We start from the raw sequence: 24,898 nt of genomic DNA on the forward strand, positions 1-24,898 counted from the left end.
CACTCCCCTGGTCCTTTACTTCTTTCTGCAGTTGTGGGTGCTTTGGTGGAATGGTTTGAGAGGCCCCCAGCGCCAGCACACTGGTTTCCCATAACACTGAGCAGCCACTGTTATTAACTCTTTTCTGTCCACCCTGCAGAGGAAAGCTGCTCGTCAGAAACTGAGTTCCAGTTTCACAATCACAAAATAACTGCCTCTTATAATATATGCACTTTCTAGGGGTGTATTTTATCTGTAATTATGTCGGGAGAGGTATGAAAAAAGGAGCTTTAAGTTTAAGTGATGTCTTTAGCACACAACATCTCACACAGCGTAAGAGCTCCGTAATTGAGAGTTACTTGTATTACATGATTTCTTAGCTCTCCCAATCATCATAAGAAATCACAGTGTCTTTTATAACCAAGGTCACAATCTCTGTGCATTCCATGTATCACAGACATAACAGAAGGACCATAATGATGCCAGGTAGGCATTCAGAACTCCCTGGAGAAAGCAACTTTCCCATTAATGTTACGCTCACAAGGACACAGACATCAGTTTCTGTATCAGAATGAACTGGGAAGAAAGACAACTTATTCATTTTTAACTGGCTCTGGCGTATTAAGTTCTCATCTCAGGTTAATGGTGGAATTGCATTCTGGCAGGTCCTCAGTGTTAACTAACAAGCTGGGGTTAATGGTGGCACAGCTATGCACTGTCCAACCAGAAACCTGATCTGTCCACGTACTAGACGTGATGCCTTGAGAGCAGCAAGAATCACGGTAATTACAGCTGGTATGGAGAGTGCTGTTTCTAGTACAGAGAAGCTTTTTCCCCCTACCCTGTTGGCAAATCACTGATTTCTTCCTTTACTTAAAGCTAGCTGGAATACCAGCCTTTCTGAGTTATTTCCATAGAAACGATTTCACATTGGAATTTTGGTACTAAACCAACGTAATGTGATCATTACGTTGACATAGACAGTGACATGAATCTATACAACTCCTGCTTTCCTGGTTGTCTTTGCTCATCACGTGTCAGTCTCTGTTGGCTTTTCATCCTTTCATAAAAGGATGCGATGCTTTGGTCTCAAGTACTAAAGAGTCAGGTGATCTCCTGCATTGAAAACCATAATGCTCAGGAGGCCATAGAAAGCTCAGTAATACTGAACATTAAAATAATGACAGCTTGATGAGATGTGGATCGTTGGAATGTACAAGTTCCCATTGCTGAGTGATGTAGCAGTGACCACACGGCAGCCTGCATGCTGTCTTCGTTCTTTCCAAAGGCTTCATCCTGCCACTGAGCCACTTGGGAAACTCCCCATTAAAATGGGTAAGACTTAGTGGGGCGAGGAGGGGGGAGGCAGTCAGAGGCGGGGGGATGCTGTCACTGTTTAATTTCGCTGTATTGTTAAAATGAAGAATCCTCGTTTCCAGATCTCAGTGTGATTCTTAAACATGAGTGTGATGGCAGTTTTAAGCTGTACTGAGAGAAGACTTTTTGCTCCTGATTAGAGCAAATGTGAAATAAGGTGAAAGTATAATCGCTTCTAAGACTGGGGCTCTTGGCTCCTGAAAGTATATATAGCGCACAAGCAGGGGACAATAGGGCCCACGAGGGATGTCACTTGAGGTGACATGGAGTCCAGGAAGCCCTTCTGCCTTTATCTGTACATGACCGGGGAGTTCCAGGGTCTGCTCCCTCTCCCTTAGCTACCCCCAGGGTAGTTGGGGTGGACCGGGGGGGACAGCGTGAGGACCAAGATTGCCCTAAGGTTTGCCATGGAAATAAGCTGAATCTGGGGGCTGCTGTGGAACAACAGCACCTGCTAAGCTCTGGAATCAGTTGATGACAGGGAAACTGTCAAGAGTAACCCAAGAAGGGAAAATAGAAGTGACGTTGAGTCTTAACTTGGGGCCATACAAATGCTGAGAGAGGACTACAGATCTGTATTATGGACCAGAATTGCACAGCTCCTAGTATCTGAAGCTGTTCTTGCCCCTCCTTGGAGTGTGCTAGAATCAGAAGGGGAAGCATTGACAAGGAGAGTATTGTGGCCTGAATGTTTGTGTTCCCCCAAAACTCAGATCTAACCCTAACCCCCAGTGTGGCTGCATTTAAAAATGGGGTCTCTGAGGAAGTAATTAAGGTTAAGTGAGGTCATAAGGTGGAGGCCCCATCCAATAGGATTAGTGTCCTTGTAAAAGGAGACATCAGAAGTTCACGCACTCTCTGCACACACACAAGCTACACACAGTCATCTGTAAGCCAGGAAGAGAGCTCTCACCAGAAACTGAACTGTCTGGAACCTTGATCTTGGATTTCTAGCCTCTAGAACTGTGAGAAAATAAATGTCTCGTTTTAGCCACCCAGTCTATGGTATTTTGTTATGGCAGACTGAGCAAACGAATGCAGAGAGCCTTTCCTAGCCCTGAGTCTGACTCCATGTCAGACTTGAGGCAGAATGCGTTTGGTTTGGAGATATGGGTCCTGATGTAGACGCTACCACATCTAAGCTGTGTGGTCTTGGGTAGGTCACATTGTCTCTGGGCCTGGGGAATTCCTCATCTCTTAAACTGAGATAAAAGAACATGCCTGACTTACCCCAGAGGATTACTGGAGAATCAAATACTTAGCATGACAACAACAGCTAATATATTTTACACTTTTATTGTGTAACAGGTGTTATTCTAAGAGCTTTATTACGTATAGTAAAATTCACCTTTTTTAGTGTACGGTTCTGAGTTTTGGCAAACACAGTCATGTAACTGCCACCACAATCAAGACTTAGAACATTGTCATCACCTCCCCCCAAATTCCCTCATGCCTCTGTAAGACAAGCCCCCACCCCCAGTTCCCAGGCCCTGACAACCATACGTTTTCTAGACCTATAGTTTGCCTTCTCAAGAATGTCATACAAATGGCACCACAGAGCTTTTCTAATATCAACTCATTTAATCTTCACCACCATATTCTGAGGTAGGTACCATTATTGAATGAATGGATACGGAAATGCTATGGAAAAGCAAAACACGTATACAAACATAAGGTATTATTATTTTTCACTGTTTATATTATTATTTCATGGTAGAATAAAGACAAAATCAATTCTCAATGGAAAAAATATTCACAAAATATTGTTAGCGATAAGGTCCAGCATACCCTCTCGTGACTAATTCAAAAACCCTTGGTTTGTAGTTAGTAAGTCACAACCCTTGTATCTGTGACCAGACTGGTAATGGTAAAAGATAATGGAAGATTTTCCAGGTTTCAAGCAACAGCAACTTCAGGTATAGTGACAAAAATTTCCTGCTATAAGAGAGAGGGGCAACCAGGCTGTCCCTAGCACTCCTCCTGGCCCCATTCATTCATGACCGCCTTCACTGAGTTCCGTTCATTCAGGACTTATAGGGAAGGCAGGAAGAGCTGAATCACTTCCCATGAAGTACCCCCTGGTTCCGTAGCCACATGCCGCGGAAGCACCCCGTCACTCTTTGTAACAGGAGAACCCTGATCTTCCTGGATGTGGTCATAAAGCACCCACAGTCTGACCACAATGGTCCCAGGTTCTCCAAGGAGAAGATTTTGCACGAATTGTTTCTCCTTTTTTTAAACTTCATATTACAGATGCAACACATAATAAATAATGTCCAGTTATTTCTTAAAGTTTACAGCTATCATGAATGTTTAAGGAACAGATCAGGAGAAACTGTTGAAACAAAGGAAGCGGGTGCAGGGCGTGACAAGAAGGTCTATGAGCCTCTTCAGTATTTAATGTGGCCAAAAGCCTCTGACAGCTAATCATCTCTTACTGGGGCTTGCCCTTTGGCCTGCACGTTTCTAAGGAAGTAAAACGTTTCGCTTCCAAACAAGTTATCACTCACTCACTTAGTAAAGACCACAAGCTGAAAGTGGCCTCCCAGGCATCACTGCTCTTTGCTACTTAAGTATAGAAGGTCCCGGATTAGCTTTACTCACCTTTAAGTCACCAGTGTCTTCAAAGCCAACTAGGCATTTGCTTTGGGTCTATAGAAGGGCTCCAGCCTGCCACCGTGCCTCTCATATACACAGAAGGGAGACGAGGCATCCCCATGGATGGGGAATGACTTGTGGGGAAGACAAGCATGATCCTCTGGGGAGATAAAAGAATTGGGCAAGACAAAAGGCAACGTTGGAATTTGAAATGGGACTGGACAAGTGAGATTTGAGAGGAGATTCAAAGAAAGGGAATCGGGAATGGACTGGGAGGACCCACACTGAGAGGGATGGATGCTGAAAGGGAAGAGAAGACAATGAGGGAGGAAGGAAGAGGGTGGATGCTTGTTACCTCCTCTCTCATCAACCGAGGTCCCTGGAAAATGGGTTGTGCATTCCTCATAAACTTGTACCAGGGATAAAGATGCTTCGTATGTTTGTAAAAATTAAGTAAGAACCTAGGGTCCCAGCGTGAATAATAGTGGGATAGAGAGCTGTCTTCAATACTGCTGGTCACCAATTCATGTCTCCAACTTGCTCAGCAAGTTTCTTGAGCTTCCTAAATTCTAGTTTTCCAGTGTAGAAAAGTAAATCATATTGTTTGTTAAGCCATGGGGAAATAGTCACCATTTACAACCTAGTCACCAAAGAGAATGTACCCAAAGAGCATTTCTTGGGTAAGAAATAAATATTGTAGTTGAACTGATTAGATGTTCCCAATTTGATTTAAAAATGATAAAATCATCAATTTCTTTTTTTGTTGTTGTTAGAGTATAGATGCTTTACAATGGTGTGTTAGTTTCCGCTGTACAACAAAATGAATCAGCTGTATGTATACACATATCCCCTCCCTCTTGGACCTCCCTCCCTTGTCCATCCCACCCATTTAGGTCATCGCAGAGCACCGAGCTGAGTGAGCTCCCTGTGCTATACAGCATTTCTGACACAAGACAGTTTTACCAAGGGCCTTTTAGTATTCTTCCCAGGATTTATTGTCTTTATACCTTTCAAACAAGTAGATTTAAAGGATGCTCAGGCCTAGGTATTTTTCCTAGAACAGGTTTTGTTTTGTTTTTTTAAAGCAGATCATTCTGTACATTTCACCATCAAAATTATGAAGTGTCATGGAAATAAACAGTAAGAGCTAAACGAACAGTTCTTTTTGCAGATGTTTTAAAAACAGAATCCATTACTTTCCATAACTTGATTTATTTTAGGCACTATGGAATTTCTTTTTGGCTATTGGCTCCAGACATTGTTCTGATTAACTTCACTGATTTAAGCAAGTCACGGTGATTAGCAGCCCTGATGACCATTCATTCTTTCCTTTTTCATGGTTTAACGTTCTTCTTTAGTCTCTGTCCTTCCTCTCTCGCCTCAGAGGATATGAGATGCTATCTTATAGAGCAATATTCTCTCATGTTATTCATTATGATGTCTTCCTAAACTTCATTCCCAGGTCGAATAGTACCAGGTCTGCACCACAGACTCCCCCGTCTACTGTACAGATGATAAACTGAGGAACGAACGGGATTTCACACACAGCTTAGAGAGTTTTTATGCTCCATGTGAACGCCAGTATTTTGGATTGCATTTTATTAAGAAGTTTTGAATTTCATTGAATGGTTCTTATTTGTAGCATCAGTTAGGTGAGCCAGTTTCCATCCATTTAATCTAAGGTTGGTTCTAGGAAGAGTTTAGAGAAGTTATTGGCGGTGGATGGGAAAGTAGTGAACACTGATCTCTTTGAAGGAGCACATTGAGAATTCCTCCCCAAATCTCAACAGTCAGAAGAAACTCGAAGATGTGGTCTGCTTACCAACCAACCCCCTCCATGCCTTGCCAGCCGTAACTGCTCAGCGTCCTTCCTCTTGAGGCATGTGATCCATTAGCAAAAATAGGGAATGCCTGCAGTGTTACCAGAGCTGTACTAAGGGGTGCTTAAAAACATTGCTGAGCTATAGCAGGGAGGGTACGTTCCTTGAAGTGATGGAACTTGAACTTGCCTTTAGGAGACCTTCCAGAGTAGGTAGAAAAAAAGAGAGATCAAACTTTCCAAGAGGCATGAGTAGGTTTGGCCTGGGTGAGGAGCCACAACTAAGTTTGCTGGCTGAATATAGGGCATGAATTGGAGAATGCAGTAGCCAGAAACACAGAGTGACCCATCAGAGTGAGTACAAGATGTCCAGTGGGGAGGGGTTATGTGTGTGTGTTTTTAGATAAGCTACTTAAACTCTCTGAATTTGGGGGGCATTACTTATAATGTGAAGGCAAGTTGATGTCTTCTCAAGAGGGTAATTATTGGGCTCAAGGGAGATCATCGAGTAGAAGTTCTTTGTAAAGATCAACTGCTCTGTGTTGACAGATGATTATGGTGGGAAGGTGGTGACAAGTGGTTAATTACAGAGCTAAAACCCCAGGCTCGTGGGTTGAGGAAAATAAAAACTGCAAGTCCAAGTCAACTCCCCAGCTAAGTGGATGTCCCATGTTGCATCAGCTTATTCTGGTGCGTTTAGTGAAGCGTGTGTTCCTGACCCAAGTCGATCACTGAAAGGTCTCTCCTGGCACCACTGAGTATCTGGCAGTCAAAGCAACAGTTCTGACTCCCAGTGTCATACTTGGGATCACATTCCATCTCACAAATATTTAAGCAAGAGTGTGAGGGCCAATGGCCAAGTTGCACATACAAGACAAATATCTCATTGTGTTTGTCACTGCACAGTATGTGGTTTTGTGAGTTCTAAAAACCATCCAGTGACTGTGACTGGAATGTGACAGTAATTTGTAACCACGGTGGCTCTTTTTTCTATTTTTACTTTTTGGGCCCACTTTTGTGACATGCTCCAAAATCCTGAGAAACGGCTGCAAAAGAAATATTCAGAAATGTTCTAAACGGGTTTAGAAAACTTGTGAACCCTGTCTGAACTTTTATTAGATGCTCCCACCACTCACCCATTTGACATCAGAACAAGGAAAGCATTATTTATAATGGCATGTGTGAAATCCCAGAGGGGATTCTTGAAAGAATTAGAGTGAAAAATCTGTCCCAAAGAGACTGCAAGCATAAAATAAATGATCAGATGGGAAAACATGTAAATCAGAAATTGAATCTTTTTTTCCCCTCCTTTAAAGGACACAGGAGCCTCTTCTTTGGCCATTAGCAATACAGGACAGAGAATCCGGAAGAGTAGGTGTAATCAGAGGGGCCCCAGAGTACTTGTCATTGCAGAGTGAGGAGTGTGGGAGAGTTGTAGTGTGGACTCTTCTTAATGTCTCCATGGCTGCTTCCCATTGAGAAAATAAAGGCTAGATAATAAAGACTACAGAGAAAGAGGCAACACCTAGAAAGCATTTAGTGCATTAAAATTCATAAAGGGCTTTCACAAATATTGTCTGCTTGAGTTAACCCTGGGAGGTATATATTGTTACCCACATTTTATAGTTGGAAAAATTAAGACACAGAGAGGTTTGGCAAGTAGTGAAATTAACTCTGGAGCCCAGAGGTTTTTTTTGTTTTTTTTTTTTTAATTGAGGTGTACTTGACATATAACATCATATTCGTTTCAGGTGTACAATATAAGGATTTGTTATCTGTATATATTGCAAAATGATCACAGCCATAAGTCTAGTTAACATCTGTCTCCTCACATAGTTACAATTTTTTGTTGTTGTGATGAAAACTTTTAGGCTTTACTTTCAAATATGCAATACAGGATTATTAACTATAGTCACCTTGCTGTACCTTACATCCTCAGAACTTATTGATTTTACAACTGGAAATTTGTACCTTTTGGCCCCTTCTAAAGTCACGAATTGAGTGTTGTCCGCTGCACCACAGCTGGGAACACAAAAAGAATATGGAAAGCCTGGCGTCTCCATAGGTTAACATGTCCCAAAGTGGGATATTTACCGTCTGGTTCTAGGAATGTATGTGAGTGGCTCTCCATCTCTCTCCCTCTCCCCAACAAACACACAGCCAAATTAGTTTAATTCACTAAGTTAAACAAAGTTAAATCTGTTCTTTCTGCCTGAGACACTTCAAGAGAATTCTGTGCATTATGAATCTCCAAGAAATGACGAGGGTTACAGGTTATAGTATAGTTGACACATCTGAACTAGGAACACATGTGGCAAGCTAGCTCTTAATACTTTGAGGGTCAGGTATCCAAAAGAACACCGCATTGGTCCATAATATCCCACTCTTCCCTTTACTACCACAGACCAACTGTACATTGGATGTATGGTCTAATTTCAATATTTTTCTAATTCTACTTTCAATATGTCAATTTCAATTGTTTCACTATTCCCATTCAAGAAAGAATTATGTCTTTTTCACTAAAAACCTGGGCAGAGACCTCTCACTCCCCATAACTCTGCGCATATAGCTCCCTGCACTGCCACAAAGCTTCTCCTTGGTGCTGGGGTATAGGCTGCCAGCACCCGGGGGACCATTCCGCCTTGGTATCCTTCGTGTTTGTAAGTATCTGAAAACGTAGGAAACTCTTGTGTGTTGGCAGATTTCCTTTCCCAAAGTCCTGGGTACATGGGGTTTCAGAGTTGCAGGGTCAGGCAGATAGCCATCAGCCAGAAACACGCCCATTTGGCTGTGCCAGTATGAACACCAGCAAGCTTTCTGGTCAGTGCCTGTGCTGCACAGGTTGTGTTTTCGATATCGACCCTGGTGGTGAGTATTGTCATGTCCAGGCAGCCCCATGAGGGAAATCTGTGCTCGTTGAACGGTGACAACCTGTCCTGCGGAATGAGGAGAAAGCGAGGAAATTGAAAGCTGATGGAAGGCAACAAGCTTGCACTTAGCGCATGAACTTTTGGTGTATTCAAAGCTGAACAGTAAAAATACAGGGGCGCCTTAACCCTGAGCCAGCAAGTCATGTTTCGACTTGTCAGACTTGGATTCCTCGTACAGAGAAGAATGGGGAAAAATCATGCATGCTTTCTTTGATGCTAAGAGCATCATTTGAAATCACCAAGCAAATTAGACATCTCTGACACTCTCCGCTCCTTGGGCTACGGAGTTGAGCAGCATTTTTCAGGCACTGTTAGTCCATTTCCTTCCCTTAGTTAGTCCATTTCCTTCCCTTAGTGAGTCAGAAATGGATATTGAGAATTATAATCGGGCAGAAACTCTGTGTGGCATTGGTCTCAGAGGTCAGGGGGTGGGAGTTGTCAGGGAAATCTAATTCCTGCTGTCCTGTGAACTCACCCACTGCCCCGCTGTCAGCATGGCATTTGGGCAGGTAGCGCTGAGGTTCACCAGCATGAAAAGTAGGACCTGCCACCCATTGGGCTACTGTGCAGAAATCTTATCTTGGTTTAAAAATCAGACAGCCTTGATGGGCTACAAACCTGTATATGGAATATACTTAATTTTTCTCCAGAAAGTAGGAAATCGTAAACAAGTCTCTTTGGTCAAAGTTTTCTTTGCCTGTGCTAATGCTGTTGCTATCTAATGCCTCAGACTTAGTGCTTTTACTAAAATGGGCTTTTCAAAAACCATACTTACTTATTAACTTATTTTTTAACATTTTAATTGGAATATAATTGCTTTACAGTGGTGTGTTAGCTTCTGCTTTATAACAAAGTGAATCAGTTATTCATATACATATATCCCCATATCTCTTCCCACTTGCGTCTCCCTCCCTCCCACCCTCCCTATCCAACCCTTCTAGCTGAACACAAAGCACTGAGCTGATCTCCCTGTGCTATACGACTGCTTCCCACTAGCTATCTATTTTACATTTGGTAGTGTATATATGTTCATATATACACTACCACTCTCTCACTTGGCCCCAGCTTACCCTTCCCCCTCCCAGTGTCCTCAAATCCATTCTCTGGGAGGTCTGCGTCTTTATTTCCGTCTTGCCCTAGGTTCTTCACGATCTTTTTATTTTTCTTTTAGATTCCATATATATGTGTTAACATACGGTATTTGTTTTTCTCTTTCTGACTTACTTCACTCTGTATGACAGATTCTAGGTCCATCCACCTCACTACGGATAACTCAATTTCGTTTCTTTTTATGGCTGAGTAATATTCCATTGTATATATATGCCACATCTTCTTTATCCATTCTTCTGTCGATGGACGCTTAGGTTGCTTCCACGTCCCGGCTATTGTAAATAGTGCTGCAATGAAGATTGTGGAACATGACTCTTTTTGAGTTATGGTTTTCTCAGGGTATATGTCCAGTAGTTGGAATGCTGGGTCGTATGGTAGTTCTACTTTTAGTTTTTTAAGGAACCTCCATACTGTTCTCCATAGTTGCTGTATCAATTTACATTCCCACCAACAGTGCAAGAGAGTTCCCTTTTCTCCACACCCTCTCCAGCATTAATTGTTTGTACATTTTTTGATGATGGCCATTCTGACCCGTGCGAGATGATATTGCATTGTAGTTTTGATTTGCATTTCTCTAATGAGTAATGATGTTGAGCACTCTTTCATGTGTTTTTTGGCAATCTGTATATCCTCTTTGGAGAAATATCTATTAAGGACTTCTGCCCATTTTTGGATTGGGTTGTTTGTTTTTTTGATATTGAGCTGCATGAGCTGCTTGCAAATTTTGGAGATTAATCCTTTGTCAGTTGCTTCATTTGCAAATATCTTCTCCCTTTCTGAGAGTTGTCTTTTCTTCTTGTTTACGTTTTCCTTTGCTGTGCAAAAGCTTTTACGTGTAATTAGGCCCCATTTGTTTATTTTTGTTTTTCTTTCCATTTCTCTAGGAGGTGGGTTAAAAAGGATCTTGCTGTGATTTATGTCATAAAGTGTTCTGCCTATGTTTTCCTCTAAGAGTTTGAAAGTGTCTGGCCTTACATTTAGGTCTGTAATCCATTTTGAGTTTATTTTTGTGCATGATGTTAGGGAGTGTTCTAATTTCATACTTTTACATGTAGCTGTCCAGATTTCCCAGCACCACTTATTGAAGAGGCTGTCCTTTCTCCATTGTATATGCTTGACTCCATTTTCAAAGATAAGGTGACCATATGTGCATGGGTCTATCTCTGGGCTTTCTATCCTGTTCCATTGATCTATCTTTCTGTTTTTGTGCCAGTACCATACTGTCTTGATTACTGTAGCTTTGTAGTATAGTCCAAAGTCTGGGAGCCTGTTTCCTCCAGCTCTGTTTTACTTTCTCATCATTGCTTTGGCTATTGGGGGTCTTTTGTGTTTCCATACAAATTGTGAAATTTTTTGTCCTAGTTCTGTGAAAAATGCCAGTGGTAGTTTGATAGGGATTGCATTGAATCTGTAGATTGCTTTGGGTAGTATAGTCATTTTCACAATATTAAGTCTCCCAATCCGAAAACATGGTATATCTCTCCATCTATTTGTATCATCTTTAATTTCTATCATCAGTGTCTTATAATTTCCTGCACACATGTCTTTTGTCTCCTTAGGTAGGTAGTTATGTCGAGGTATGTTCCCTCTATGCCTACTTTCTGAAGGGTTTTTATCATAAATGGGTGTTGAATTTTGTCAAAAGCTTTCTCTGCATCGATTGAGATGATCATATGGTTTTTCTGCTTCAATTTGTTAATATGGTGTATCACATTGATTGATTTGTGTATATTGAAGAATCCTTGCATTCCTGGGATAAACCCCACTTGATCATGGTGTATGTTCCTTTTAATGTGCTGTTGGATTCTGTTTGCTAGTATTTTGTTGTAGAAGTTTGCATCTATGTTCATCAGTGATATTGGTCTGTAGCTTTCTTTTTTTGTGACATCTTTGTCTGGTTTTGGTGTCAGGGTGATGGTGGTCTCGTAGAATGAGTTTAGGAGTCTTCCTTCCTCTGCTATATTTTGGAAGAGTTTGAGAAAGATAGGTGTTAGCTCTTCTCTAAATGTTTGATAGAATTCGCCTGTGAAGCCATCTGGTCCTGGGCTTTTGTTTGTTGGAAGATTTTTAATCACGTTTTCTATTTTAGTGCTTGTGATTGGTCTGTTCATATTTTCTATTTCTTCCTGGTTCAGTCTTGGAAGGTTGTGCGTTTTCTAAGTATGTATCCATTTCATCCAGGTTGTCCATTTTATTGGCATATAGTTGTTTGTAGTAAGTGCTCATGATCCTTTGTATTTCTGCAGTGTCAGTTGTTACTTCTCCTTTTTCATTTCTAATTCTATTGATTTGAGTCTTCTCCCTTTTCTTCTTTTTGAGTCTGCCTAATGGCTTATTAATTTTGTTTATCTTCTCAAAGAACCAGCTTTTAGTTTTATTGATCTTTGCTATCGTTTCCTTCATTTCTTTTTCATTTATTTCTGATCTGATTTTTATGATTTCTTTCCTTCTGCTAACTTTGGGGTTTTTTTGTTCTTCTTTCTCTAATTGCTTTAGGTTTAAGGTTAGGTTGTCTTTTTGAGATGTTTCTTGTTTCTTAAGGTAGGATTGTATTGCTATAAACTTCCCTCTTAAAAGTGCTTTTGCTGCATCCCATAGGTTTTGGGTCATTGTGTTTTCATTGTCATTTGTTTCTCGGTATTTTCTGATTTCCTTTTTGATTTCTTCAGTGATCTCTTGGTTATTAAGTAGTGTATTATCTATCCTCAATGTGTTTGTATTTTTTACAGGTTTTTTCCTGTAATTGATATCTAGTCTCATAATGTTGTGGTCAGAAAAGTTTCTTGATACGATTTCAATTTTCTTAATTTTACCAAGGCTTGACTTGTGACCCAAGATATGATCTATCCTGGAGAATGTTCCATGAGCACTTGAGAAAAAAAGTGTACTCTGTTGTTTTTGCATAGAATGTCCTATAAATATCAGTTAAGTCCATCTTGTTTAATGTATCATTAAAACTTGTGTTTCCTTATTTATTTTCATTTTGGATGATATATCTGTTGGTGAAAGTGGGGTGTTAAAGTTCCCTACTATGATTGTGTTACTGTCGATTTCCCCTTTTATGGCTGTTAGTATTTGCCTTATTTATTGAGGTGCTCCTATTTTGGGTGCAGAGATGTTTACAATTGTTATATCCTATTCTTGGGTTGATCCCTTGATCATTATGTAGTGTCCTTCCTTGTCTCTTGTAATAGTCTTTATTTTAAAGTCTATTTTGTCTGATAGGAGAATTACTACTCCAGCTTTCTTTTGATTTCCATTTGCATGGAATATCTTTTTCCATCTCCTCACTCTGGCTGTATGTGTCCCTATGTCTGAAGTGGGTCTCTTGTAGACAGGATATATACGGGTCTTGTTTTGTATCCATTCAGCCAGTCTATTTTTTTTGGTTGGAGCATTTAATCCATTTACATTTAAGGTAATTATCGATATGTATGTTCCTATTCCCATTTTCTTAATTGTTTTGGGTTTGCTATTGTATGTCTTTTCCTTCTCTTGTGTTTCCTGCCTAGATGAGTTCCTTTAGCATTTGTTGTAAAGCTGGTTTGGTGGTGTTGAATTGTCTTAGCTTTTACTTATCTGTAAAGGTTTTAATTTCTCTCTCTAATCTGAATGAGATCCTTACTGGGCAGAGTAATCTTGGTTGTAGGTTTTTCCCTTTCATCACTTTAAATATGTCCTGCCACTCCCTTCTGGCTTGCAGAGTTTCTGCTGAAAGATCAGCTGTTAACCTTATGGGGATTCCCTTGTATGTTATTTGTTGCTTTTCCCTTGCTGCTTTTAATATTTTTTGTTTGTATTTAATTTTTGATAGTGTGATTAATATGTGTCTTGGTGTGTTTCTCCTTGGATTTATCCTGTATAGGGCTCTCTGTACTTCCTGGACTTGATTAAGTATTTCCTTTCCCATACTAGGGAAGTTTTCAACTATAATCTCTTCAAATATTTTCTCAGTCCCTTTCTTGTTCTCTTCTTCTTCTGGGACCCCTGTAATTCAAATGTTGGTGTGTTTAATATTGTCCCAGAGATCTCTGAGACTGTCCTCAATTCTTTTCATTGTTTTTTCTTTATTCTGCTCTGCAGTAGTTATTTCCACTATTTTATCTTCCAGGTCACTTATCCATTCTTCTGCCTCAGTTATTCTGCTATTGATCCCTTCTAGAGAATTTTTAATTTCACTTATTATGTTGTTCATGATTGTTTCTTTGCTCTTTAGTTCTTCTAGGTCCTCATTAAACATTTCTTGTATTTTGTCTATTCTATTTCCAAGATTTTGGATCATCTTTACTATCATTATTCTGAGTGCTTTTTCAGGTAGACTGTCTATTTCCTCTTCATTTGTTACATGTGGTGGGTTTTTACCTTGCTCCCTCATCTTTCTTTGTCTTCTCATTTTGCATAACTTACTGGGTTTGGGATCTCCTTTTGCAGGTGGCAGGTTCGTAGTTCCCATTGTTTTTGGTGTCTGCCCCCCGTGGCTAAGGTTGGTTCAGTGGGTTGTGTAGGCTTCCTGGTGGAGGGGACTGGTGCCTGTGTTCTGGTGGATGAGGCTGGATCTTGTCTTTCTGGTGGGCAGGTCCACCTCTGGTGGTGTGTTTTGGGGTATATGTGACCTTATTATGAGTTTAGGCAGCCTCTCTGCTAATGGATGGTGTTGTGTTCCTGTCTTGCTAGTTGTTTGGCATAGAGTGTCCAGCACTGTAGCTTGCTGGTCGTTGAGTGGAGCTGCTTCTTGGCATTGAGATGGAGATCTCTGGGAGATTTTTGCCGTTTGATATTACGTGGAGCTGGGAGGTCTCTTGTGGACCAATGTCTTGAACTTGGCTCTCCCACCTCAGAGGCACAGCCCTGATGCCTGGCTGGAGCACCAAGAGATCACTAAAAAACAAAAAAAAAAAAACCGACACACAGAACCCTAGGACAAATGGTAAAAGCAAAGCTATACAGACAAAATCACACACAGAAGCATGCATACACACTCACAAAAAGGAAAAAGGGAAAAAACTATATATATAATTGCTCCCACAGTCCACCTCCTCAATTTGGGATGATTCATTGTCTATTCAGGTATTCCACAGATGCGGTACATCAAGATAACTGTGGTGATTTCATCCGCCGCTCCTGAGGCTGCTGGGAGAGATTTCCCTTTCTCTTCTCTGTTGACACAGCTCTCGGGGTTCAGCTTTGGATGTGGACCCGCCTCTGCATGTAGGTCGCCTGAGGGCCTCTGTTCTTCGCTCAGACAGGACTGGGTTAAAGGAGCAGATTCGGGGGCTCTGGCTCACTCAGGCCGCGGGGAGGGAGGGGTACGGATGCGGGGCGAGACTGCGGTGGCAGAGGCCGACATGATGTTGCACCAGCCTGAGGCACGCCGTGTGTTCTCCCGGGGAAGTTGTCCCTGGATCACAGGACCCTGGCAGTGGTGGGCTGCACAGGCTCCGGGTGTGTGTGTGTGTGTGTGGATAGTGACCTGTGTTTGCACACAGGCTTCTTGGTGGCGGCAGCAGCAGCCTTAGCGTCTCATGCCCGTCTCTGGGGTCCGCGCTGATAGCCGCGGCTCGCGCCTGTCTCTGGAGCTCCTTTAAGCGGCGATCTTAATTCCCCTCGTCGCGCATCAGGAAACAAAGAGGGAAGAAAAAGCCTCTTGCGTCTTCAGCAGCTCCAGACCTTTTCCCGGACTCTCTCCCGGCTAGCCGTGGTGCACTAACCCCCTGCAAGCTGTGTTCACGTCGCCAGTCCTCTTCCTGGGATCCGACCAAAGCCCGAGCCTCAGCTCCCAGCCCCGCCCACCCCAGTGGGTGAGCAGAGAAGCCTTTCGGGCTGGTGAGTGCAGGTCAGCACCGATCCTCTGTGCGGGAATCTCCCTGCTTTGCCCTCCGCACCCCTGTGGCCGCGCTCTCCTGCGCGGCTCTGAAGCTTCCCCCTCCGCCACCCGCAGTCTCTGCCCACGAAGGGGCTTCCTAGTGTGTGGAAACCTTTCCTCCTTCACAGCTTCCTCCCATTTTTTGCAGTACGCAGGCCCCTCACTGTTGTAGCCTCTCCCGTTGAGGAGCACAGGCTCCGGACGCGCAGGCTCAGCGGCCATGGCTCACAGGCCCAGCTGCTCCGCGGCATGTGGGATCTTCCCAGACCGGGGCACGAACCCGTGTCCCCTGCATCGGCAGGCGGACTCTCAACCACTGCGCCACCAGGGAAGCCCCCTATTCTTTTGTCTCCATTTTTTCTTTTTTCTTTTGCCCTACACAGGTACGTGGGGAGTTTCTTGCCTTTTGGGAGGTCTGAGGTCTGCCAGCATTCAGTAGGTGTTCTGTAGGAGTTGTTCTACATGACGATGTATTTCTGATGTATCTGTGGGGAGGAAGGTGATCTCCGCGTCTTACTCTTCCACCATCTTGAAGCTCCTCCTGCTTATTTACTTTTGTAAATAAGCTCAGTTGAAGTTTCCTCTAGTAGATGAAATTCCAAAGACTGGACTTCTTTGTGTCCATAGAAACCTGAAACTCAGTTGCCCCTTCTGTAAAATGTGAATAGTCATTTCTGCCCTGCCCATTGCTGGGTTGTGGTAAGCATGTTCAAGGCAGCTCTGTGTGCGCTCCTTACACTTTAAAGTGGAAGGAAGCTCCGGCCTTGCTAAGGAAGCAGAGTCCCTCGGTGGGTCATTTTGGATGCAAAACTCTCTACTTGTTATCCTGACCAAAGTTATCTTGTTAATTACAAGATCAAGTCATCCTCATACCAGAAAGTAGGTGTGTCCGGTTTTTTGTTTGGTTTGGTTTTGTTTTTTCCGGTACGCGGGCCTCTCTCTGTTGCGGCCTCTCCTGTTGCGGAGCACAGGCTCCGGACGCGCAGGCTCAGCGGCCATAGCTCACGGGCCCAGCCGCTCCGCGGCATGTGGGATCTTCCCGGACCGGGGCACGAACCCGCGTCCCCTGCACCGGCAGGCGGACTCTCCACCACTGCGCCACCGGGGAAGCCCTGTCTGTGTTTTATACAGGATGACTATCCACCCAATCACCATCTCTGCTCCTGTCTAGTTGTGAGAAAGAGAGAACTGCAAAACTGTGAGAAAAATCCTTTGACCACTCTTTGCCCTCTGTCTCTGTTGCTTGAGATTATAAACGAATGGTCTTTCCCTTATGTTTTATAAACAATTAAAATTAATAAATACAAATAAAGGAAAGGGAAAAAAATGTCCCGCACATCTCCCTTGCAAACCTTTTCTCCTGACGGTGGGAACTGATGCCACCTTGTTACCCCTTTTCTGCCAGGTCGGTGGCCACACGATGCTGCCCATTCGCTGGATGCCTCCAGAGAGCATCATGTACAGGAAGTTCACCACCGAAAGTGACGTCTGGAGCCTGGGGGTCGTGTTGTGGGAGATCTTCACCTATGGCAAACAGCCCTGGTACCAGCTGTCAAACAATGAGGTGAGTGGCGGGTAGCACCGAGACCCCTAGAGAGCTGATGCAGAGAGGCGTCCCCGGGCTGGAAGTCAGGACACGCTCTCATGTGGCTTTGTTGGGAGAAGCACCTCCCAAACGGCCTGCCATGTACCTAAATTTCATGGCCAAATTATAGTCACTCTCCAAATTTAAGAGTTCCAGAAAGAGAAAAGCACAGCATTTGCTGACGCGCCTGTGATCCTCTGGCACTGGGACCCAGGAGTCATTTCCTGCTGTTCATCCAGTAAATTGATAGCAGATGTGGCATTCCGGTACCCTTAGAGTCCAGCTAGCTTTTTGGTATTATTCCAATAAGGTTTCAAGCTTCTCTCCTTTTTGCATATTTCACTAGAACATTTACTTCTAGTGAAAAACTCAAACATTTTATTTTCCTTTTCTAATCTGTTTGCAAATATGTCTATATTTGAGGCATCACTTCTTGGTCAAGCACCTCACTTCTTCAGGCCCACGTCTGTCTTTAATCCAATTCCATTATCCAAAATGACTGCTCATTTCTGTGCCCTGGGGTTCCCTGGCCAGTTAGCACCCTGACACAAAAGTGACCCTGGTCCCATCTCAGGCCAGTAAAACATTGGAATTCCAAGGTGTGTTTTGGGAGCATTCCATATAGATGAATTATTTCTCTAGCAGTTTGGTGAAATCAGTGTGGCTTGAAAAATGAATATAAACCCATCAAATTAACCATGACATACCAACCTAGAACAGTCACTCTCTTGCCTCTGAAAAAAAGTAAACACTGAGTGGGTTTCTTTAAAGCAGCCCTCTTTTTGTACTGACATTTATTGTATCCACATTGTTTTTCCTCTGGTCTGACCCTATCTTTGCTCTCCGTCCCGTCCAGGTGATAGAATGCATCACTCAAGGCCGAGTCTTGCAGCGACCTCGAACGTGCCCCCAGGAAGTCTATGAGCTGATGCTGGGGTGCTGGCAGCGAGAGCCCCACATGAGGAAGAACATCAAGGGCATCCACACCCTCCTTCAGAACTTGGCCAAGGCATCTCCGGTCTACCTGGATATACTAGGCTAGGGCCCTTTCCCCCAGACCGATCCTTCCCAAAGCACCTCCTCAGTTGGGCCGAGAGGATGAACGTCTTTTAACTGCCGCTGGATGCCGTCAATCTGCTGTTCTTCGCTCTGACAGTATTAACTACAAAGACACCGAGAAGCTTTCCGAGGGAAGCAATGTGTACTTCTCCATCCGTAGACACAGTATGGACTTCTTTTTGGCATTATCTCTTTCTCTCTTTCCATCTCCCTTGGTTTATTCCCTAGTTTTTTTTTGTTTGTTTTTCTTTCCTTTATTTTTTGTCTTCCCTGCTTCACAATCCTCACCCTTTCCTTTTTAATCAATCTGGCTTCTGCATTACTATTAACTCTGCATAGACAAAGGCCTTAACAAACCTAATTTGTTATATCAGCAGACACTCCGGTTTGCCCACCACAACTAACAATGCCTTGTTGTATTCCTGCCTTTGATGTGGATGAAAAAAAGGGAAAACAAATATTTGACTTAAACTTTGTCACTTCTGCTGTACAGACATCGAGAGTTTCTATGGATTCACTTCTATTTATTTATTATCATTACTGTTCTTATTGTTTGGGATGGCTTAAGCCTGTGTATGAAAAAGGAAAACTTGTGTTCAATCTGGGAAGCCTTTATCTTTGGGAGATTAAAACCAGAGAGAAAGAAGATTTATTATAAACCACAGTATGGGAAGAACAAAGACAACCATTGAGTTCGGCTGGCGTCAGTCCCAACTTAAGAAAACCCAGCGACTGTTAGCTGGGAACAATGTATTCGGCACCTTCCCCCGAGGACATTTCTGAGGAGTAAAAAGACTGTTGAACTCTGTGCCATGGACTATTCTTTTCCCATCACCGGAAACACTAGAGTGTAGTACAGAGAAAAGATGGCTTCCGGGAGGTAAGATGGCACGTCACACGTTCCGACAGTCTTGTCTTTGTAGGCCACGGTGATGGCACTGGTTTGTTTTTCCAAGTGTTATCCACTGAGCCTGTGTCAAGTTCAGTTGAAAGGAGGTGGATTCTTGTCCAGCGATCATTTCAGGGTCAGGTGGGAAAGCCAAGGACTTGGAAAAGATAGGACAAGCTCTAAATTTGGAGGCAAGTTTCTCTTACATTGAACTTTTCAGATAGCACTTCCTTCCAACCCCTAGCCTCCACCCCACCCGTCCTTTTAACTGTGCAAGCAAAATTGTGCATGGTCTTTGTCGATAAAAATATCTTGTGTGCAGAAACTACCGCTCCAGACGTCGTGCCCCAGATATGTAGAGCAGATCCATAAAAGGTATAACTTATATAATTAGGGGAAGCTAATGGAATTCATCAGCTGAGTATAAATGTCTCTGGGTCGTATGGTGGCGATGGGTTTTAACAAATATGGACCCTGAAACCTGGCTATCCTCAACCATGTCGCACCCACTGTGGCCCTGTGAGAAGGGCAAAATCAACCCCCAAGGGACAGGAGACCTCACCCACCCTCGGGGTATCACAGGCATTGATGTTCAGTGTACACAGGCCGAGACCTTGCTCTGGGCTCTGGTTGGGAGAGTGGTCTCATTCTAAATGTACTCCATTGTCAGTATGCTGTTTTGTTTTTTTCACTGCATTTTAAAAGAAAGTAAAAACAAAAACCTAGGCACAGCATACCCATGGGACACTGTGCCCAGGCCAAGCTTTGGAGGTGTGCTTCTGGGCATAGCCACGGGTTTTGCGAAAAGAGGTTGTAAATTTAAATAGAAATTTACAGTTATCTGGGTGATCAGTTATACCAAGGAAGAAACATTTTTCTGTTCCTCAAGAAAACTTGCTACCCTCTGTGAGGGGAATTTTGCTAACTCGACATCTTTATAACACGAGCCAGATTGAAAGGGAGTGATTTGAATTCAACTTAGGTCATTTTATTTCATATTTGTTTCTGAAGGTGCAATTGCTCTGTTTAAGTTTTGCTTGTGCCCTTAGTTACTGAAGCACCCTGTTTTCCATTCTAGACATTGAAAGCCAGTTCTCAAAAAATCAAAAGTGACCATTAACAGAGAACAAAAGGAAATCCAGTAGCATCTGCTGTCAAGTGAAGGGGGTTGGACAAGGCGATGCCCATAGTCCTTTCAGGTTCTGCGCTGCCTATGAGACATGGGAGTTGAATTGTTCTCTTTGTCGGTGACCAAAAACCCTCCAGAACACACATAATAATATAACGAAAGCCATATCTCCATGATATATACCTGCACGTATATATCCCATTAAGGGCCCATGGTACTGTTAAAACACTGTGGCACCCTGTGAAGCAGTAAGAAGAAGCAGATTTGTACAGAACTTTTCTAGATTCCATCAGTGATGACCTGAAAACCTACACAGGTTTGTCATTCTGTGCGACTGGCCAGCTGCTCTGGGGGAAGAAGCTGCAAGTTACTTGTTTTATTTTAACAGAGAGCAAAGGAGGTAATACTCTAAGGGATCAAATTCAAGGAGGGCTGTGCAGTTTTAGAGCAAGGATTTGTTTAAAGCAGATGAGAGGATGGGAGCATTCCCTTCCCCTTCCAGTGTTGTGTTTTCCTCTGAAGGAAAAAAGAAAAAAAAAAAATTTCTCTTTACCTTCTGACAAGTCCCTCAAGGTCTTGAAATGAAAGGTTCTATGCAAGTGCAAAGTTTTATAGTTATTTATATTGCTATTATTCATTTTTTCCCTCTGTTGTCTCAAGCGTATGTACTGATCACAGAGACGTCTCGCATTGAAAGAATCCCAGATTGCTTTTAAGGTAACCGAATGAACCACAGACTGTCTTCAAGTCTCCATCCCTGTTCCTCCACAATCCCCTCTTCTCATGCTCTTGTAATATTTAGAAAAGGGGCGTCCTCGTTCTGCAGTGTAAAGATCACAGAGTAGGGCCTGCCATCAGATCCATTAAGAACTCCGACAGGAGCGGCGACAAACCTAATTCTCTAGCCTGAACTCACCCTGACAGCTGCTTCCATTTATACATTGTTTAAGAGTTTCCCAAACACTTTTCACATATGTTGGCAAATCAGTCCCAGTTTTTTAAAGGTGAGGAAATTGAGAGTTGGAGAAGTTAAATGGCATGCTAGTACTCTCCAGGCACCTCTGGGACTTAATCTAGGTACTCTGACTCTGATGTCCATGATTTGGTCCACTAGAGACCCTAATATATACACAAGCAGTCCAGGAGAGAAAGCATGCTAACCAATTCATGAAGCAGGATATGAAGTTAGAAGAGCAAAATGAAATATGTGAGATGCAAGCAGCTGAGATCTCATGACATATAATCATGCTCATAGCTTCAGCGAAATCCTTGTACAATGAACCAGTGTCATAATCAGGCTTATTTAGAAGACGTTTTGAACGATGCTATAAAAGAGTATATCAGAATTCATATTATATGTTCACATCAGCGCTCCCCGTGGTATTTCCATGTATTTATATGTGTGTTATAAATACTAGATTTATACATAGACAAACACACATGCATAGTGTGTTTGTGAGCTTATGTATAAATGTATAGGCACACAGTAATAGAGATAATTATAAGTAGGGTGCAGTATGAATAATTTGCTTAAAATCTGCTAAATAACCAAAACTTTTTTGATGTCATGTTGCTGTTCATGCTTCCTTTCTCCCTGTGGGTAGGACCCCATCACACTTTTCGACTCTCTGCAATACTGCATGGGTGGAAGACATATTTAAGATAATGTGCTTCCCAAACACATTATCACAAAACAACTAAATCAAACCCATCCCACTACATTGAGTCCTTCCTCTGGCTCCCTGCAAAGGAAAATGCAGCCGGAAATACATCTCCTTATGTAAAGGTCCAGAAAAGGAAAACTGATTTTTTAAAAAATCCTTTTGCACATTTATTTGTATTATGCTCACCTGTCCCACTGTGACCCCTTTACACTTGTGTTCAGAGTCCAAGCATTCCAGAAGAGAACTGGACTGTTGGGAGCCCAGTGTCTTGAAGGCCAAAGGTGAGAATCCAAGACTCCACCGCGAGGCGAGTGACTCTTAGGAATTCCCACATCCTAGCGGAATGCAAGAGGCAGCAGTGTAAAATGCTGGCCTTTGCAAAGAGCCATGACAACAGGATCCCCTGTTGTCAGGGGATAGAAGTCAGGAATAGACTTCTTTTTTTTAAACTTGCCCTTTTGTAAATTGGACCTTCTATAATGCCAATAGCATTAAATTGTGTATCTAATTAAATAAATGACTGCAGACACACATAGTCTCAATTCCCTTGCTCTTTCTTTTCTTTTTTTCCCATTTGAGGACTTTTGTTTCCAGTGTGGAGCTTCGGTTTGGCCCTATATCACTGCTACAGAAAAATCTCACTAGGGGGATGGCCAGTGACCCACCTACTCAGGTGGCTAAGTGAGCAATTAAAGCAGTTTCCTCACAATTCGTAATGGTGGGATGCTGAGACTCCGAGGTTGAGACAGCAAATGATATTCTAAAGAATTTACGGTGGAAGGGATTTGTAGCAAAATATGACAGCATATGAAGGGGTGTTTTCTCGTTTGTCAGGGCTGGAATGAATCACTGCTGCTATAAGTCAAAGGTTCTCGAATATCCTTAATTTTTGTATTTATTTCCTTTTTTTTCTTTTACCTTTATTTAAGTATTTATTTATTTATATATATATTTCTTTGCTCCATTCATCACAGACACAAAGCGAAGCAAAAAATATATATATATATATATATGTGTGTGTGTATGTGTTGCAGGCAAAACACTGTGAATTTCACAAGCAACTCTTTTGCCATCTTAACATACGTCTCAGGAGACACAATGGGAAAACATGGGATGTCATTTTTTTTAGTCTATGCATTCTAGGCCAGGTCTGTGTTTGTTTTATTTCTTTGGTCTGTACATTAACGAAAATGATCCTGAGTGAAGGTTGGCCGAATGTCCAACGTGCTGGAGCAAGCATAACTAAAGCTGCTAATTGCCACAGGTTTGAACTGGAAAAAAAATTTGGAGAAAATGAAATGTAAAGGCCTACATTTTGCAAGTTGTATATCTTCCTATTGCTTTAAAAATGTAAAAAAAAAAAGCAAAAACACTGGAAATGTTTAAATACAAGGTCTTTGAATTAAATGTGGATTTTGAATATATAATCCCTTGATAAATGACCAAATTATGGTGAAATATTGCTCCCTGCGTTCATTAATCATTATCCATCACTAACAAATCTGCCTAGAGGTGTGGACAGTCTCTGCATTTGCTTCTGTACATGGAGAGATGTTTGTATATATCCGGGCCGTATCCACACACACATTTCAATACCTCTCTGAAGATATATTGCCCCTTTCATTGTGACCTGGTATTTGAAACTCCCTTTTCATTTGCTTTATTTTCCTTTTAATGTGACGTCTCTGTTCTGATAGTTACTGGTTCTTGTTTTGCAATCTGTTTGGAGGTCCATTGCTTTATTAAGACCCACTGCATCTTGGCTGATTTCAAAGTGACACCAGAATCTCAGTGTTTAAAAAAAAAAAAAAAGTTTTGTTTGTAAATCATGTGACCAGCTTCTCTCAACCTGACATGGAAAGTCTCTTGTACTACAGTGTACTAATGAAAATGATGTCTTAAAATAAATAACATCCTCGAAAAGAGACACTAAAAGTGACATGATGATTACTAGAACTTTCACAAGACATGGTGTGCTCTTTTGTCTGTCTGTCCGTATGTATGTACTTTAGATAAGGTCACTGCAGGTGACTGCCGTGTTCATCAGTTGGAAGCAACGAGAGGACAAGTTCCCTGACTGATCCCTCCATAACCTGACATTTTCACCTTCTATCTTGGATAACTAGAACATCACTGCCCAGTAGAACTTTCTACAGTGATAGAAATGTTTTATCTGCACTGTCCAATATGGCCAGTAGGCACTTGACCTGCGGCCAGTGAGACTAAGAGCTGAATTTTAAATGTGATTTAATTTCAATTAGTTTACATTTAAATAGCCACACGGGGCTCATGACTACCATGTGAGACAGCACAGGGTGAGCAGACAGAATCACCAGGATTTCTAACAGATCAGACCTAAGAAACCTACCATAAAAGAAATGTTGTGAATCGTGGCCTAGGGTTGGGGCAGCTTTGAGAATCATAATGACCCAGGAGCAGAGGTAGCCAAATAGAAAATGCCACATCCTCTCCATCTCTCTGTTAACCATTGTTTCCTAAAAGGTGAAGGAGGACAAAAGAAGGGTGGTTTCACAGGGATCCTGCAGCCTGTCTCTTCCTGGCCATCAGAGCAGCCCACCCACGTTTGTATTTCTCAGAGTCACAGTCGTGTTTCCCACTGTCTGACCGTTTCCCCTCCATCTCCTCTGAGAGGCACAGAAGGCTTCTGGGCAGCATACCTGATGGAGGCTTCAGGAATGTAGAGTTTGCCAGCAGACTGTCCTCAAATCAAACTCCTCAGGAACTTTGCCCGTGAAAACCCCTCTTACTGGCTCAGGTATATTTTCCTTGAGTTAAAAAAATACAACCCAGGGCTTCCCTGGTGGCGCAGTGGTTGAGAGTCCGCCTGCCGATGCAGGGGACACGGGTTCGTGCCCCGGTCCGGGAGGATCCCACA

General features: G+C 42.5%; 1 protein-coding gene across 2 annotated transcripts in view; it reads left to right on the top strand.

Moving 5' to 3' along the window:
- The window catches only part of NTRK2 (neurotrophic receptor tyrosine kinase 2), a 367,950-nt gene extending 349,647 nt beyond the window's left edge, over positions 1 to 18,303 (top strand). For both annotated transcript variants that reach the window (XM_024753833.1, XM_024753832.1), the window contains 2 exons: positions 17,082 to 17,240; positions 18,118 to 18,303. In XM_024753833.1, the coding sequence (XP_024609601.1) occupies positions 17,082 to 17,240; positions 18,118 to 18,303 (345 nt within the window). The remainder of the gene's footprint in view (positions 1 to 17,081; positions 17,241 to 18,117) is intronic.
- The last annotated feature ends 6,595 nt before the right edge of the window (positions 18,304 to 24,898 follow it).

This window comes from Neophocaena asiaeorientalis, unplaced genomic scaffold (assembly GCF_003031525.2).
Source record: "Neophocaena asiaeorientalis asiaeorientalis breed wild unplaced genomic scaffold, Neophocaena_asiaeorientalis_V1.1 scaffold220, whole genome shotgun sequence".
Lineage (NCBI taxonomy): Eukaryota > Metazoa > Chordata > Mammalia > Artiodactyla > Phocoenidae > Neophocaena > Neophocaena asiaeorientalis.